General features: G+C 35.0%; 1 protein-coding gene across 5 annotated transcripts in view; it reads left to right on the top strand.

The window, feature by feature from the left end:
* Nucleotides 1-15,966, top strand: part of LOC149615736 (cGMP-inhibited 3',5'-cyclic phosphodiesterase 3A-like) — a 77,434-nt gene that overhangs the window by 37,903 nt on the left and 23,565 nt on the right. Inside the window, exon 1 of one of the 5 annotated variants that reach the window (XM_089856052.1) lies at nucleotides 5,947-6,494. The exons of the other annotated variants lie outside the window; for them this stretch is intronic. Coding sequence (XP_089712178.1) covers nucleotides 6,261-6,494 — 234 coding nt within the window. The 5' untranslated portion in view covers nucleotides 5,947-6,260. Of the gene's footprint in view, nucleotides 1-5,946; nucleotides 6,495-15,966 lie in introns of those variants that run through there. 5 annotated transcript variants of the gene reach the window in all.

The following is a 15,966-nucleotide window of genomic DNA, read 5'->3' as shown; positions in this document are numbered from 1 at the left end:
GTCCTTTGAATGTGTTATAGCCCTATTTCTTAGCTTTCCAACGATACTAAATAATTGGGGTTACAATAATCAGGGCCCGAGTAATTAAACAAAATATTAATTAACGTCCTATGCATAGCGTTAATATGTGATTATTTACAAGACACCATTTAACTCTTGTTCTATAAGAGATACAGGGATGTCCTTTGAGTATGTTATAAACCTGTTTCTTAGCTTTCCAACGATACTAAATACCTTGGGGTTACAAGAAGCATGTTTCGAAAATTAATCAAACTAGTAATAAACAAAGTCAAATAAACATTTGTAATCCGCAATAAACTACAAATGTCTTTGCACGCGTCTTAATATACCATAACGCCAAGTAGGGATTTTCTTGGATCGACTCCTGCTTTCTGTATTCTGTTGCTTGCACCATAAGTTTATAAAATATATTCCATCCATAAGTATGACACTACCTATATTATTCGTAATGCTACTGAGAGACTTAGAGCAGCTCGAGATAACTAGTTCGAGAAGGAGAACGACGGAAGCGAGAATTAAATTGAAGTCCTAAGTACACTCGGTGGTGGTTAATTAATTTTGCAGCTAGAACCTAATTCCATCTAGGCACTCCTATTTAGTCTGCATTACTAAGCCCAAATTTGACAGCAGCGCCTCACTCACTCATCAGGCCTCCCTCGCTTTACCTCCTCGAATCTATGACCTACCTCACTCACTCGCTCACTTCAAAATTACAAGCCTTTCAGTTTGTCATGACCAGATATTAATTAAACAAACTTATGGAAGGAACGTATCTTATGAACTTATACTATAGGCATTTGTAAGTGTATACATTGCTCGTTTGTTGTTTGTACTTTGGTAGCCTATATACTATATAGTGGGCCATTTGCATATCTGATTGCTTCACTCAAAAGAGGATTAAATCTCGTAGAGTGTTGCTAAGCCTACTTTTAAGCTCGCGATAAGAGCTTCGGCGATGACGGCGAAGAATGAGGTCCATATACGAATCACGTAAAACAAGAGCAAAATACAAGCTGGGAAACTATATAGTACTTGAATTGGAAGTTAGGCCTTTGCACGTGAACTGTAGGCCTAGTTCTCTTTGTTTTCCTGCCTTTTGATTGGTTAAGTTTCAGTATTTGCTATGTTCTAACTTCTAACGTCAAAACCGGAAATGAGTAGAGAATTCTGACGTAACAAGAGCAAATAATAATGGAATAGAAAGTTCGGACTATACTTACAATAGGTTTAACGTAAAATTAAACCAGGAATACATACACCTACTAGGAATTATAGTGCGCCCATGTCTCCCATGTTAATTTCTACGCGCGATTTGTGCACGGGTATACCGGGCTTGAGAACTTACTATCAACATCACGTACCTCATAATTCTGATGGCGTCTTTCTATCTATGTAATTTCATTGGTTGCATGGTAACAACACTGCAACTGGCGCAGCGATGTAGATTATAAATTTGCCAGGGTAAAATTCGTCATAGATAATGATTTGTCTAGCTAGCTCCTCCCATAAACCCCGCCCTAATACGTTGAGTGAAAATGGCTCTACACACAATGATTCCAAGTAGCTGTATACATTCCTGATTAAACCTTATCCAATTTTAAATTTAACCTTTAGAGAAAAATAACCAACTAACCATGCATTGAAGCAATTAATTATTATTCTTTAATTAAGTTAACCCGATTATTAATTATTTCTAACTTTAAATTAGTGACATTAACCATCGATAAAAAAAACTGGATTTAATCCACTTGCCTTTTGTTTTAACCAATCTAGCTTTGAACAAAAATTAAGCCTTGACTTCCCTGGAGTGCCCTTTTTTTAATACATATAAAATTCTTTCTGTTCTTTTGAATGGTGGGAAAATCTCCTCGTGCAAAATAAAGCATTGCCAATTAAGAAATCCTTTTTAACGTAAAATTCAATTAACCTTAATCTTGTTTCGAAAAGAGCGGGTCGTATAAAGTCACTAAAAGATCAAAGATCAAAGGCAATATTCATTTACTTAACTTTTTTTTTCCTGCTATTTTGGTTATGTTAAAGTTCAAAAGGTGCTAGCTGGAAAATCGGAGATTTATTTGATGTAACATCAAGAAGTGATATCTAGTTTATTAGGGAGAAGGTTTAAGATGCCTAAGTATTCGCGCGTGCCATAGTCCCAGTCCCCCTTTCAAAATACAAGGGGGGACGTAAAAGGAGGCCCCGGGCTATTTTGCCCCTCTCCTCAGTCGGAAAAAATGACTGTAATTTTCGTACTCATTCGCGTCGCGCTGACGTGCACGATTTTTCAAGAACCAATGAGATGCTGGTTGTAATTATTTAGAGGCGGCGGGGATTAACTCCGGACCTACGTTTGGACTGGAGATAAAGCTAGAAATGTGGAGCGAATTTAAACCTCCTCCCTAGTAAACTAGATATCGCTTCTTGGTTAAAGTTTAGAAGGTGCTACCTGGAAAATCGGAGATATATTCAATGTACGGTCGTGATATAATTTTTTAATACTAGTTTTTGGGAAGCCATTTTTAAAAATGGCGGAGGAAAAAATTGAAGCCCAAAAGCTAGAAAGAATATAAAACCAGAAGTATATAATACTTCTCTTGGAGAGAAGTGTACCACCTTAAAACGGGGGGTATAATTGAAGCATCAGTAAGTCAGGGCTTGCTTTGTTGCTAGGCAACACTTGAAACGGGCATTTTTAATTAAAGATCAAGTAAGGTAGTAAAAGTACATTTCATCTAGGGACTGAATAAAATATTTAATTAAACTAATTTAAATATTCAAATTTAAAAGAGTTCCCGTTTTTAAATAATCGAAACCCCGCTTGTTTTCTTAGTAAAAACAATATTTATCTTGTGTCTAATGTTAGAGCTACCCATCTTTCTAAATGGGGCCTTTAATCATAAGGCATTTATTTATTTTCGGTTTTTGTATGCGTTATTATAATCAAGTTAATGCTGCTTAATGAACTAAAGTATTTCGAACTAAGGCGTGGTTTGCTTTATTTTTGTTCACCTACAAATTATATGATGTTTCCATTGTAATTTTCTCTTTACGTATTATGCGGGAACCCTCATATGTTTTCTATATTTTTTGGGTTCTTTGACCAGTTGACACCATAAAGGATAATTAAATTTAAATTTATTTCAAGCTCCTATAACCCAAATGAAAATAAATAGGGTGAACATAATATACATACAGGTGAAACGTGGTTCGAAGTGCATGTACACGTGTCAAATTTAAGTCGCGTGTTAAATATAGTAATCGTCAGAAAAGTGTGTATCCATTCGGAAATCTTGTCCATTATCCTTCAAATCTGCAAATGTCACCGCCATTTTGAGGTAAATGGGAGGAGTTTCAGTTCATTTTGAGGTAAAGGTGAGAAGCTACAGTTCATTTTGAGGTAAAGGGGAGTAGCTTCAGTTCATTTTGAGGTAAAGGGGAGTAGCTTCAGTTCATTTTGAGGTTAATGGGGAGTAGCTTCAGTTCATTTTGAGGTTAATGGGGAGGAGCTTCAGTTCATTTTGAGGTAAAGGGGAGGAGTTTCAGTTTATTTTGAGGTAAAGGGGAGGAGTTTCAGTTTATTTTGAGGTAAAGGGGAGGAGTTTGTTTATTTTGAGGTAAAGGGGAGGAGTTTGTTTATTTTGAGGTAAAGGGGAGGAGTTTCAGTTTATTTTGAGGTAAAGGGGAGGAGTTTGTTTATTTTGAGGTAAAGGGGGGAGTTTCTGTTTATTTTGAGGTAAAGGGGAGGAGTTTAGGTTCATTTTAAGGTAGAGGAGATGAGTTCCAGTTCATTTTGAGATAAGGGGAGGAGCTCCAGTTAATTTTGAGGTAGAGGAGAGGAGTTCCAGTTCATTTTGAATTCAAGAAGAGTAGTCCCAACTGGTTCATTTTGGTGAAAAGGGGAAGATCCATCCTTAAGCCCACTTTAATATATAGAAAGTGTGCAGACACTCTCTATACCCATAAGTGGAGGCAAATGTTAAACCCATTTTTATGAGCAGATCATGCATGGAATACCTTTTTTATTCCCATCCGTCCGTACATTTCCCCAGCTTGGTTATGAAGCAGTAACTTTACCTCGATCCATCCATATTGACGACACTGGTTTTAATCTGTCTATAATTGTAACCTGTAAGGCAACCCGTGCATATGAGGTCGTTTAAGGGCTTTCAACTCTTCTTCGAGCTTGCGTTTGGTTCTCTCTCTCGGTTTCATTGATTTGTTAGCACTGACGTCATCGCTTTTTGGATATACGCTTCCTTTTCTATCTCATTTTGCTTGCTCCAATGAAAACTGCTAGATTCTCTTTCGTGCCCTTCCACCTGTAGGATGATATACTTGTACTTTTATCCCCTCATCCCTGGATGATGCTCCTTCTGATGGATACTTTTCTTCCAGGGAAGCGCTAGGGGAAAGCAGGGTTCAGTTGAACGCTGCTGATCTATAGGCCTATACCTCGCTCCCTGATCCACAGGGTGTGTTGTTTTACAGGTAGTCGCTGATACATCTTCATTTCTCAGGGACCGACTCTAAAGTTTAAAATGATGTCTGCTATTTTAGGGTTAACGTATTCATGGCGTGGTGCTACTGTAAAGGAAAATATGTTGAATTTGTTTGTTTGTTAATAATTGGGTGTAGAATTAGGCTTAGAGTTGTTCCGAGGTTCTCGAAATTATATCATACGTTTATAAGATGTGTTCCTTCCATAAGTTTGTTTAATTAATCTCTGGATGCAAACTGAAAGGCTTGTAATTTTGAAGTGAGTGAGTGAGTGAGGTAGATCATAGATTCGAGGAGGTAAAGCGAGGGAGGCCTGGTGAGTGAGTGAGGCGCTGCTGTCAAATTTGGGCTTAGTAATGCAGACTAAATAGGAGTGCCTAGATGGAATTAGGTCCTAGTTGCAAAATTAATTAACCACCACCGAGTGTACTTAGGACTTCAATTGACTCGCTCCCCCTCGTTCTCCATCTCGAACTAGTTATCTCGAGCTGCTGTAAGTCTCTCAGTAGCATTACGAATCGTATAGGTAGTGCAAATCATACTTATTGATGGAACATATCACTTATAAACTTATGATAATATTGCTAACCTTTATGTAAAATTGCATATAACATACACGGTTGATAGTTGAATATATTTAATGTTGAATTTCTAAATTATTAATTGTAGGATTTGATTTCTGTAGACTTGTTTGAAAGAACTCGATGCGTCATGTGTTATTGTATCGCAGTTGTAAGTTGCGAGAATTATAATTTTTGAAAATGATTTGAGTCCAAGGCTTAAGGTATCAGTAACAGTTTCTAAACAAGGCTTACTGAAAACACTACATGATCTTTGTTAATTGCTTTAATTATTTCACGTGTATAGCGAATGAACGCTTTAATTCCATTAAATATGCTTAATTATTAACCCTTTTTTCCTTAATTGATATTGATTCTTAACAAATTTTATTCAACTTGCCAAACTTCTTGGTATAATATATTTTTAAAAATTAAAGCAATTAAAAATTCAATAACGAGGAACTTCGGGCTATGTATTAAGCCAAAAGAATTTTTGATTAGGAAGTAATTATATTTGATTGGAATACTAGATTTAATCTGTAATCAAAATGTTATCTTGATTTAAAACATATTTTAATTAGTTTTGATTTAATAAATTATGCATTGAACTGATTACCAATACTTGGTATTCGATGATCTTGGATGTAATAGTTTAAAATTTACAATATTTAACTTAATTTAATATTTAAAACTTAAACTAACAACATTTTTGTAAGCCTACATACGTTTATCATTGAAAAATTCAAAATTTGACCTCTAAAAAAATTCTAAACCAATCAAAAACCTTTGAAACTAACACCATCTCCCATCCCTTAAAAAAATTTGAACCTTTATCAAATCTCCCCTTAAAGAAAAATCGAACCGTCCTAGGCTTTCTAGCCGTCCAATCCTTCTCATCTCATGGGATCACGTGACGTCTCTTTAACTCGGCTCATAGGGAAGGCGGGAGAATTGTAGTTCAGCTACTTCCCACCCCCACGAGCCCACACCACGCGCGCGTCAGGAAAACTCGCGCCTTTTGAGTCGGTAGAGTTGGTTTGTTGTAGTATAATCGTCAACCTCGTGAGTCCCGTTGAAAGACGTTAGAAGCTGGTAAAGGCTTAAGTTCAAAAAGTATCGCGGTAATTGTTGAATAATTATTTATATAAAGGAGAAAGCTTCGAAATTGGCAAGTTTTCCGCTATGTTTGCCCGGTTATTTCCGCGGGCCCGTTCGGCGGACGGAGACAAAGATAGAGCCGGCGGAAGTAACGTTCCCGCCGGTTCGGGCTCAACCGGAACTAGGAAGTTTCGGGCATCCAGAGAACGTACCCATGGTAGACGTAGGGTTGCCCAAGCTGCTTTGAACGCCGCTGCAGCCGAAAATAGGGATGTTCGCCAAGTGGTTCTGGCGGATGCCGAAGAAACAGCCACGCCCGTGAGTTTAAACAAGTTGTTTTTGTTGTCGTAGAGGTCAATGGGTCGCGGATGTATCAAGCAATGAAGCCATTCGATGGTCTAATGCTTATACAGTTGCGTTTTTCGTGAACCCTCGCAAAGATTAATGGTTATTGGTTGAAGCAAAGGTCCTTGTTGCTTCTAAGACACGTGTTGCGCGTTTCCTGTTGAACCCAAGGACATGAGAAGCGCTCTTTCCTAAAGGTCATTAGTTACGTCGGAAGTAACCCTTATTTGTCAGTTTTAGACATGTCGCATGTCCCTACCATCCATGGTTAGCAATTGCACCGCAGTGCTAGACATAAACCCTAAACTGAACTCTTTGACCATGCATGCACAAGCATGTTGATACAACGATTGTACCATATGAAGGTCATTCTAGTGGGGGGAAAGCAATTATACCTTCCCCCTAAGCCCACTGCGTCATGTTTTAAAGATACAAACCCCAAGGCAAGCTTCTGCAAGCATGCGTTTATCCATTACCTAAAAAATAAGAACACGTAGGTGAAACTTGTACACTGCACGTAAATAAATGTAATGTTGTAATAACCGTTACCATAGTGTTTTTAATGTACTTGTCATCAACAATTAGCTTAAAATAATTAAATCAAAACGAAACGACATCGTAAAGGTTTTTTTTTTAATCGCACGTGTTGAATCTTTATCTGAACTGATCTGAAAATCACGAGGTTTAAGTTCATAGGTGGCGCGGGGTTAGTGACTTTATCGCAAATAGAGGATGGATTATCATTGATACGTTGATTGATGAAAGCGTGTGATTTAAAGGTTTTAGGTTACAAATGGTGCGTGTAAACACTGTAGTGTTATATATAAGTTCTCTTTTTTTGTGATCCTTCATTACAGATTACTGTAGTAGTTGATAAGATTTAAACTCTATGGGTTCTTTAACACACCAGTCGATTGTACTAGAATTTAAATGAGGCTGTTATAACAATATTATTGTTATGCCTTTCGATTGTTTTATTACTTTAAAAAATACAGTTACGTTTCTATAATTTTATGGATTAAGAACAACAGCTGGTACTGCAGTTGTAGTTGTAAACAATTTTTAGTACCGTACCTGGGAAATTAGGGGAATTTTAAATGGTTGTTACAATAGGTTTTATTTTGGGAAGTTTATTATTGTAGGCGTAGCATGACATAATATATTATAAGTTCGTGTTAGTAATCTTCCTATTGTAGTACTAACATGAACTACTATATAAGTTCATGTTAGTAATCTTGCTATTGTGGTACTAACATGAACTACTATATTTATACGTTCATGGTACCAATCAGTTTAAGGCATCACAACATTTTCCTCCTTTTTTAATTACAAATTAAATTGAGATTAAAATTGGTCCACGAAAATTATTTCACTTTGGAAGAGATAGGTTATTGCAACCTTGTATGACGTCACTTCATTGTAATTGTATTGTTTGATTGTTTGCAACAGATGTTTAGTCATAACTACGTCACTAATTAATTCAATTGATTGCACATTAATATTTATCGAGAAGTTTGATATATAAGAATCATAGCTTTGAATTTTCGCTTATATCATTCATTAACATAATCTCATTAAATTTTACAATGACCAAATTGAACCGCTTTCAATTGGAACTTATCCAAATTAGATCGAGTCGATTTTAATTGAATTTAATTAAAAGTTTTGTCTTGGATAATTTTATTATATGTTATTGCCTTAAGGTTAATTAGAATTTGCCGGAAATTAATTATCATAAAGTGGTCAAATCAATATCGACCTGCCAGCCGTTGAAGGTCAAGATATTAGTTCCTCGTACCTTTTATGTAACGCGGAAAAGTAAAAAACAAAAATTGTAAGAAATCTTTGACGAATTTTTCGAAAATTATTTGGCAGGGTTGCCAGAATACCTGCAGAAGTTAGGGAATTTTAAAATGGCAGTAAATTGTCAGTTAATTTTAATTTGGGAGAAAATTTTCAGAGAATTTTAAAATGGTTAGGTAATCAATCTTCTTCTATATTAGTACTAGCATGAAGTAATGTTTATAGTAACTTTTAAACAAAACATTAGGTTTTATTATTTTAATTGCAATTAAAATTCAGATAAAATTTATTCAGGGAAAGTGACTTTAGAGTGACTCTTAGGGAAACTTAAAAACATTTCCCTGATTTTATCTTGAATCTTTTTAAAGAGAAACAGTTAAATTTTTTTCTCTCACAATTTTACGTGTCAATTCTACAGAATTTTACTTTGATGACTTTAAAAATAATTTTTTGCAAATTTTTTTTTTTTTTCCTTTTTCCAAAATTTTATTCAAAATGGCCCTGGTAAGCTTAACCAATCAATGCTCTTCATTCCCCTGAAGGGAGATTTTGCGTGGAATATTCGATCGTTCTAGCAAAAATAGCTTAGAGTTGCAATGACCCGAAATTTTCAGTCAGCCGTGAGCAATATGAGCATCAATACCATGGAAGCAAAGGCTTACCGATTTAAAAATTCTTTCTCCTAGCCTCTCCTCAAAATACAGCTGAAGTTTTAAGAAGTTAGTTTTAAGAATTTATGTCCTTATCACCTTTGAAATTTCATTGAAAAGGAATTTTCTAAATTTAAAATTCTCTCTCTCTCTCTCTCTCTCTCTCTCTACAGAATCATAAGGTCAAACGGGTATTGGTTCACTAACGTCCCTTAAGGGGGAGGGGGAGGGGGAGCTTTTAGTTTATTGACCAATTGCAATGCTCTCTTGGAATTTAAAGTAAATGTTTAAACAAGCCTTTATTTACACCCTACCAAAAATGTCAAGTCGAGAGTTTTAACGACGCCCCCTTTCCTCCCCCCTGTCTTTTTCTGTCGCCTTGGTATTAAATAAACTTTTAAGAGTTTAAAACTTTATAGTTTGGGGAAAAATAAAACTACTACTAACCGAGGCTTAAATATTTGGGGTCTAATCTAAAAGCGTTTTAAAAAACAACGTCAGCTTAACTTGACAATGAATTAACATTACAAAAACCGGTTTACAATGCGGAGTTACTTTCAAGATAAGTTGACGTTTTTGAATGAAGTTTTTGTTTCGAGCGGAAAAAAATTACATTTTTTTCTGTTCTTTATTCTGAACTTTCAGAAGAAAAAGAGAAAGTTTTTTTGATGTATCTGTCGTTGCTTCAATCTGAAAGTAGTCTGTTAGATTTCCGGAAGAGGTCGCCTTTTGGCAACCTTTTATACATATATATATATTTCCCATCTTGCTTTTCGATGAGACTTCTATCGAAATTTCTTGACACTTGACGCAGAATATTCTCTAAGGAAATCTTCTCGATGTTTTATTTTTATTCCTCGTATTCTAGGGTATATTTTACAGATTACTAGGCCTTGGTTTCGGATTTATTCCTTTTATTTTTTACGAGTTATAGCTCAAAAAAAAAAGAATCGCGTCGGCGAGATGAAATATCAATTCCTTGAGGTTTTAGAAAAACTTTTACCGTAACATGCTGGTGGGTTTTTTATATTAACCTTTGGGACATACTTATGATGTAATATCTTTCAATTTATTTATACCAACTAATAAAATATAGTTGAGTTGAACTAAACGAATCGTATTTTTAACCTCATATATGTATTTATCTCATCATCACCTTTAATTCAAGTACAAACAACCCATATAGCAAATTAAGCTTAAACTGACCAATTAGAAACCAGGAAGTTCACGAAAGTTGAACTAAATATAAACTCATCGTGTGAGTACTTAAGTTAATCCGGAGAAAACACTGAATTCGAAAATGAGAGTTATTTTAAAGTTAGGCTTAGTAAATAATTAAAATTATGGGCTTAGCAAAATCATGTGGTCGTAATGCACCATAATCGTGAAAGTTTAAGTCCCCATGAGAGTAATTCGAGCGTGAAAACAATTTTATGATATTAAAGAATTTATTTATAGGGCGCAGTCAACACTGTCAAAATATTTTGTTTCTATATAGATTTCTATTTAGGCCACAAGGGTTTCTATATATATTTATGCGTATTTCAACTCCATGTCTCTTATATATTGTACTTCATTTAATGGCTATGGGGAATTCGTATGGATAGGTTTTACCCTAACGGTTGTATGCACTATGCTTTTAGCTTTTTGGTGCATGTCCGTTTGTTTACAGCCTAATGTCTCATTAATAATGCCCGTCCCATTTAGATTACCAAGGCTTATTTTTTTATTATACAGATGGCGTTACGGTTCGTTGAATTCTGTGTAACTTTATTGATTACGAGCCAAAGCTAGAGAATTTGCTCCTTTATATTCTATTATCATTATTTTTTTGAATAGAAAGTATAGCTAAGTGCTTTTCTAGAATGGAAATAGCAAACATCCGGTTTCCGTCTTAGTCTCCGGAAGTAGTCTGTATAACTTATTAGATTAATATATTTATCTAGTTTTCCTCTTTACGGGGAAAAATTAATGTCGTTTAATCCTTACGATCGGATTCCCCTCTTTCTGGGCTTTCGTTTAAGTACCCACACTTAGTACTTATAGTAAGTTCAAAATACTTGAACTAGCTGCTACGCTATTGGTCAGTTTTAACTTCGTTTAAAGTACGGCTTGTTTGTACTCGTTGGAAAGCTTATAACGCCCGGAACACGAATATTATATTCATTCGCGAATTGAACTGGCTCACCTCTGATTGGTCGGTTTTTAAATACCATTTAAATACATGTTATTTGAAAGCTTATGACAAACCAAACACGAAAATAACCGTTGTTACTATTACCAAGTTCACATACGCTAGTACTAGCTCCCTACTAACAATGTAAGACAGTATATTTCCGGCTTATCGATCTCCAAGAAAAAATTTAAATCCTTAAATACCCTGTCAATCCAATCTTTCCTAACAAGATTAAATCACCACCTGCTTTTTAATATTGAAACCAATTTAAATTGATCGAGGTAAAAAAAGAAAAGTTGAAAAAGACCTTTAACCTTAGTGTTACAAAGAAAATATCCCCGCTAAGCCTTGGCAGACTTAAATTTACCGTCTTTTCCCATCTAAAGAAGAAAATAATAATATAAAATGGTTGCCCTTGGAAACACCACGCCTGGATAAGAAGAAGTAGCGACAATGTAAGAGGTCATCCCTATACTAGAAAATAAACCATCCTATTAGGTAACCGATATTGATAGCCCTATTTGCTCAGGCTAGTAATATTGACGTAGTATATACGCCCCGCCCCTTCTAGTTCACTTTATATCATACCCGCGACCCGTCTGGTAAATCATGGATATTATAAATGTTCCCTTCCTATTGGGGATGGGAAAAATGGAGGAGCTCTTATAATAAAAATATAACGGTACACGTTCTGTGCAAGGGGATGATCTTTGAGTTGTAGTATATCAAGGTCTTGCCAAGTATTTTAACCAGTTTTAATTATAAAATGAAAAATCGTTCACTGTAGTGATGGGCACAAATCGATATGATATCGTTATAGGTGACCGATATCGTGACACTTTACAGATATATCGGTTCGAGCTTAATTTACCGATTTTTACCGATTAATCGATTGATTGTCGTTTTAAATCGGGCGATTATCGGTTAATAATCGATCGATATCGCGATATTGGTTGATTATTGGTCGATATCGGTTGATAATCGATTGATTCTCGGTTAAAATCGGGCGATTATCGGTTAATAATCAATTGATATCGCGATATCGAATGATTATTGGTCGATATCGGTTGATAATCGATTGAGTCTCGTTTAAAATCGGGCGATTATCGGTTAATAATCAATTGATATCGCGATATCGAAGGATTATTGGTCGATATCGGTTGATAATCGATTGAGTCTCGTTTAAAATCGGGCGATTATCGGTTAATAATCAATTGATATCGCGATATCGAAGGATTATTGGTCGATATCGGTTGATAATCGCTCGATATCGGGAAATTATTGAACAATATCGGTCGATTATCGCTTGATTTTCGGTCGATTATAGGTCGATATTGGTTTTATTGGGTAAAATAATATTATTTGCTCCCGAAATAAAATATTAAAAATCGGTATCGGTTCCAGTAAAACTTCGGTATCGGTATCAACATCGGTTAATTTACGATCTAGGCCATGCATCACTACTACTCTCTTTTCTCAAATCCCTAAAATATTTCGAGATAATCCAAAATCTATTTAACATTTCGTCTAAACTCCGCTGAACCCGAACCAAGTTAGTAGTAGTGACTATAGCTAGCTTTTAAGTCGTCTCTTTTCATCCAAAGCCTGTGGTGATGGTGGTGACAGTAGTAGTAGGCCTTGGACATCCTCAAAAATCAATCGACTATTTTTAGGAAGCTGAATTTTCAAAAACGCGCCTTGCCTCGACTTCAGTTCTAGGGAGAGATTTTTGGATCGTTATACGATTTTAGACCCTAAAAGCTTTAACCTAGTCTTTGAGGACCACACCCACTAAATAGGCCTGTTGGCAATTTATACAGTAGAATTGGAGTCAAAAAATGGTCTAAATTGAGTTTCATTTAATTTAATTTAACCCTGATTAAATTCCTATAAACTTAATTTGAAACTGCGTACAGTATCAACTCCAGTTCTACCTTATATCAATCCTCCTTGCTTAATTAAATTCCTTTGTTGTTTAATTCAAAATGAGCTTAGATTTATTCATGATGAAGAAGCACTTAACAACTTTAGTTCTATTGTATTAACCCTAGCTCCAAGTTTATTTATTTACCAAAGAGCATTAAGATGCTATTAAACTATTTCCTATTGTAGTTTAAAATGATATGAGGTTATTAAACTTAATATAAAGCTTTCAACTCCAGGTCTATTGTATCAATCCTTCACGTTTTTTTTTACCAAAACGACTATTAAATTTTTCTTTACCGTTACTCGCGAAAGGTCAGCCGTTCATTGCATTCGAGGACAATTTTTACCTCTGCCAAGGCTTAACGGCGTATTAAAAAAAGGGTAGGTTTATTTTTGGTGACCGATCCACTAGCTTACCCTTGGTCCATTTCCCCGATTATGACGCCCTCTCTCCTTGTCCATTATTTCGCCGCGTCATCCCATCGCCAAGGCCTAGGCCTAGGATGTGCCTGAAATAAACTAGTGAACACCAAAGTCTTTGATAAGAATTAATGGTAGGATTGGTTTGCCTAGGCCTTGGTCTAGGTTAGGGTTAGCTCTAGCTGAGAATGAGGGTCATTTGAGCTAGGCATTCTCAATTTATTTCTCCAACAACTCCTTGTTTTCTTATGTATCCTTGTTAATCTAGTTATTACTGTGTTTTTTCTTTTTTCTTTTCTAACGCAATAATCATTTATATAGTCTGTGTTTGTTTTGTTTGCGAATAGGTGTTGTAAAGACCTAGGAAAATTTTCCAGGTACTGGGAGGTAGTTTGATCTAATTGGATTGTGATGTTGTTAAAACCCTTTTTTAATAATCTAATTTATGTATGCAATATTAGGCCTAGTTTGTGTATGGAGAGGACTTATCACAAATAAAAGTTTGAAATTTTTAAGCCTATTTTACACGTCAAAAAGTTTGAAATTTTTAAGCCTATTTTACACGTCAAAAAGTTTGAAATTTTTAAGCCTATTTTACACGTCAAAAAGTTTGAAATTGTTAAGCCCATTTACGCATCAAAAAGTTTGAAATTGTTAAGCCAATTTACGCATCAAAAAGTTTGAAATTGTTAAGGCTATTTACACGTCAAAAAGTTTGAAATTGTTAAGCCATTTACATATCAAAAACGTTTGAAATTGTTAAGCCATTTACATATCAAAAACGTTTGAAATTGTTAAGCCATTTACACATCAAAAACGTTTGAAATTGTTAAGCCATTTACACATCAAAAACGTTTGAAATTGTTAAGCCATTTACACATCAAAAACGTTTGAAATTGTTAAGCCATTTACACATCAAAAACGTTTGAAATTGTTAAGGCTATTTACGCGTCAAAAAAAGTTTTAAATTATTAAGCCTATTTACGCGTCAAAAAAAGTTTTAAATTATTAAGCCTATTTACGCGTCAAAAAAAGTTTTAAATTATTAAGCCTATTTACGCATCAAAAAGTTTGAAATTGTTAAGTCTATTTACGCATCAAAAAGTTTGAAATTGTTAAGCTTATTTACGCATTAAAAACGTTTTAAATTGTTAAGTCTATTTACGCATCAAAAAGTTTGAAATTGTTAAGCTTATTTTCGCATTAAAAACTTTTTAAATTGTTAAGTCTATTTACACATTTAAAAGTTTGAAATTTATAAGCTTATTTACCTCAAATATTTATAACTTTGGACTGTTATTTGCTGTTATAAAAAGTTGTTTGTACAAGTCTTAAATACTTTAATTATAGGCCTAACCCCAAATAGTTCAAGCAAATTTAATAATTTCTAGGTTATTTTAACAATATATCGGTTTTATCGTGTTAAATAATCTATTAAAATGGGTATTAATTCCAGTAAAACATCGATATCGGTATTGGTTAATTTATTTATATCCATTACGGTGTCAACGGGGAAAGCCAACATTTAGGCTGAAACAACCCCATGCATTTTCAATCAGCGCCTGTAGAACTGTTTCACCCGCTGCACACCAATGTCCACAGTGAAGCTACCTTACAGGCGAAACTCTAAAAATCTCTCTTTAAAAATCCATAACTAGAAAATAAAATAAAATAGAATAATAATAAATAAAAAATATAGCTGCAAGTCAAGGGTTTCTGTCTATACATATTTATCAGAAACGTCAAGACCCTACGAGACTCTGCAATTATTAAGTGATTTCCCGCTCTTTTCCTCTAGTTTTCCCCGCCTTTTTCCTACCTAAAACGTCACTCAGGTTCATAACGTAAATATTTTCACAAGGGACGCGTTACAGGTTAAGAAACCATACAATAATAAAACTTTCCTTTCCTACCTCAGGAGCAATAAAAATTTCGTGTCAAAAAGGCTTCCTTCGGTCAAGACGTTCTTGACGCCTACGTTGGCTTTGGGAGGGAGGGGGGGAGGTAAAAACACATATGATGACGTCATTGGGGACGCCGAAAACACTTAACGCGGGGCGACTTTTGTTTCTGCATGGACCACGCCCCGCCCAAACTAACGGATATTAGGGAACGGTTTTTAATAAGAGACTAATTTATTTATAGTAACCCGAGCTCTGATGAGTGTCGGAAGTTATTACATATATATATGTTGGACTAAAGGGGTAGTCGCATGTTAAGCAGAATTTTTTAAATTTTGAATTGAAATATAGTGTTTTTTAATAATAATTTTGTCTTTATTGTGTAGATTAGATTGTAAGAGTTAAAGGGGGCTGGAAAATTTCCTCACCAATTCTTTAATTAATAGTTAAAATTTCTAATAAATTAGTCCATAGATGGAGTTAGTTGTATATTTTTACTGCCATTTAGAAGGCGACACAGTTATGAGGTCATACATACCCTATCGGTTATTTTGTTCTCCCATTTTCGA

The sequence above is a fragment of the Phalangium opilio genome, unplaced genomic scaffold (assembly GCF_054372755.1).
Source record: "Phalangium opilio isolate 3A_F unplaced genomic scaffold, DU_Popi_V2 ptg000217l_1, whole genome shotgun sequence".
Lineage (NCBI taxonomy): Eukaryota > Metazoa > Arthropoda > Arachnida > Opiliones > Phalangiidae > Phalangium > Phalangium opilio.
Note: the sequence above shows the minus strand (reverse complement) of the source record. Positions and strands in the feature narration are given on the sequence as shown.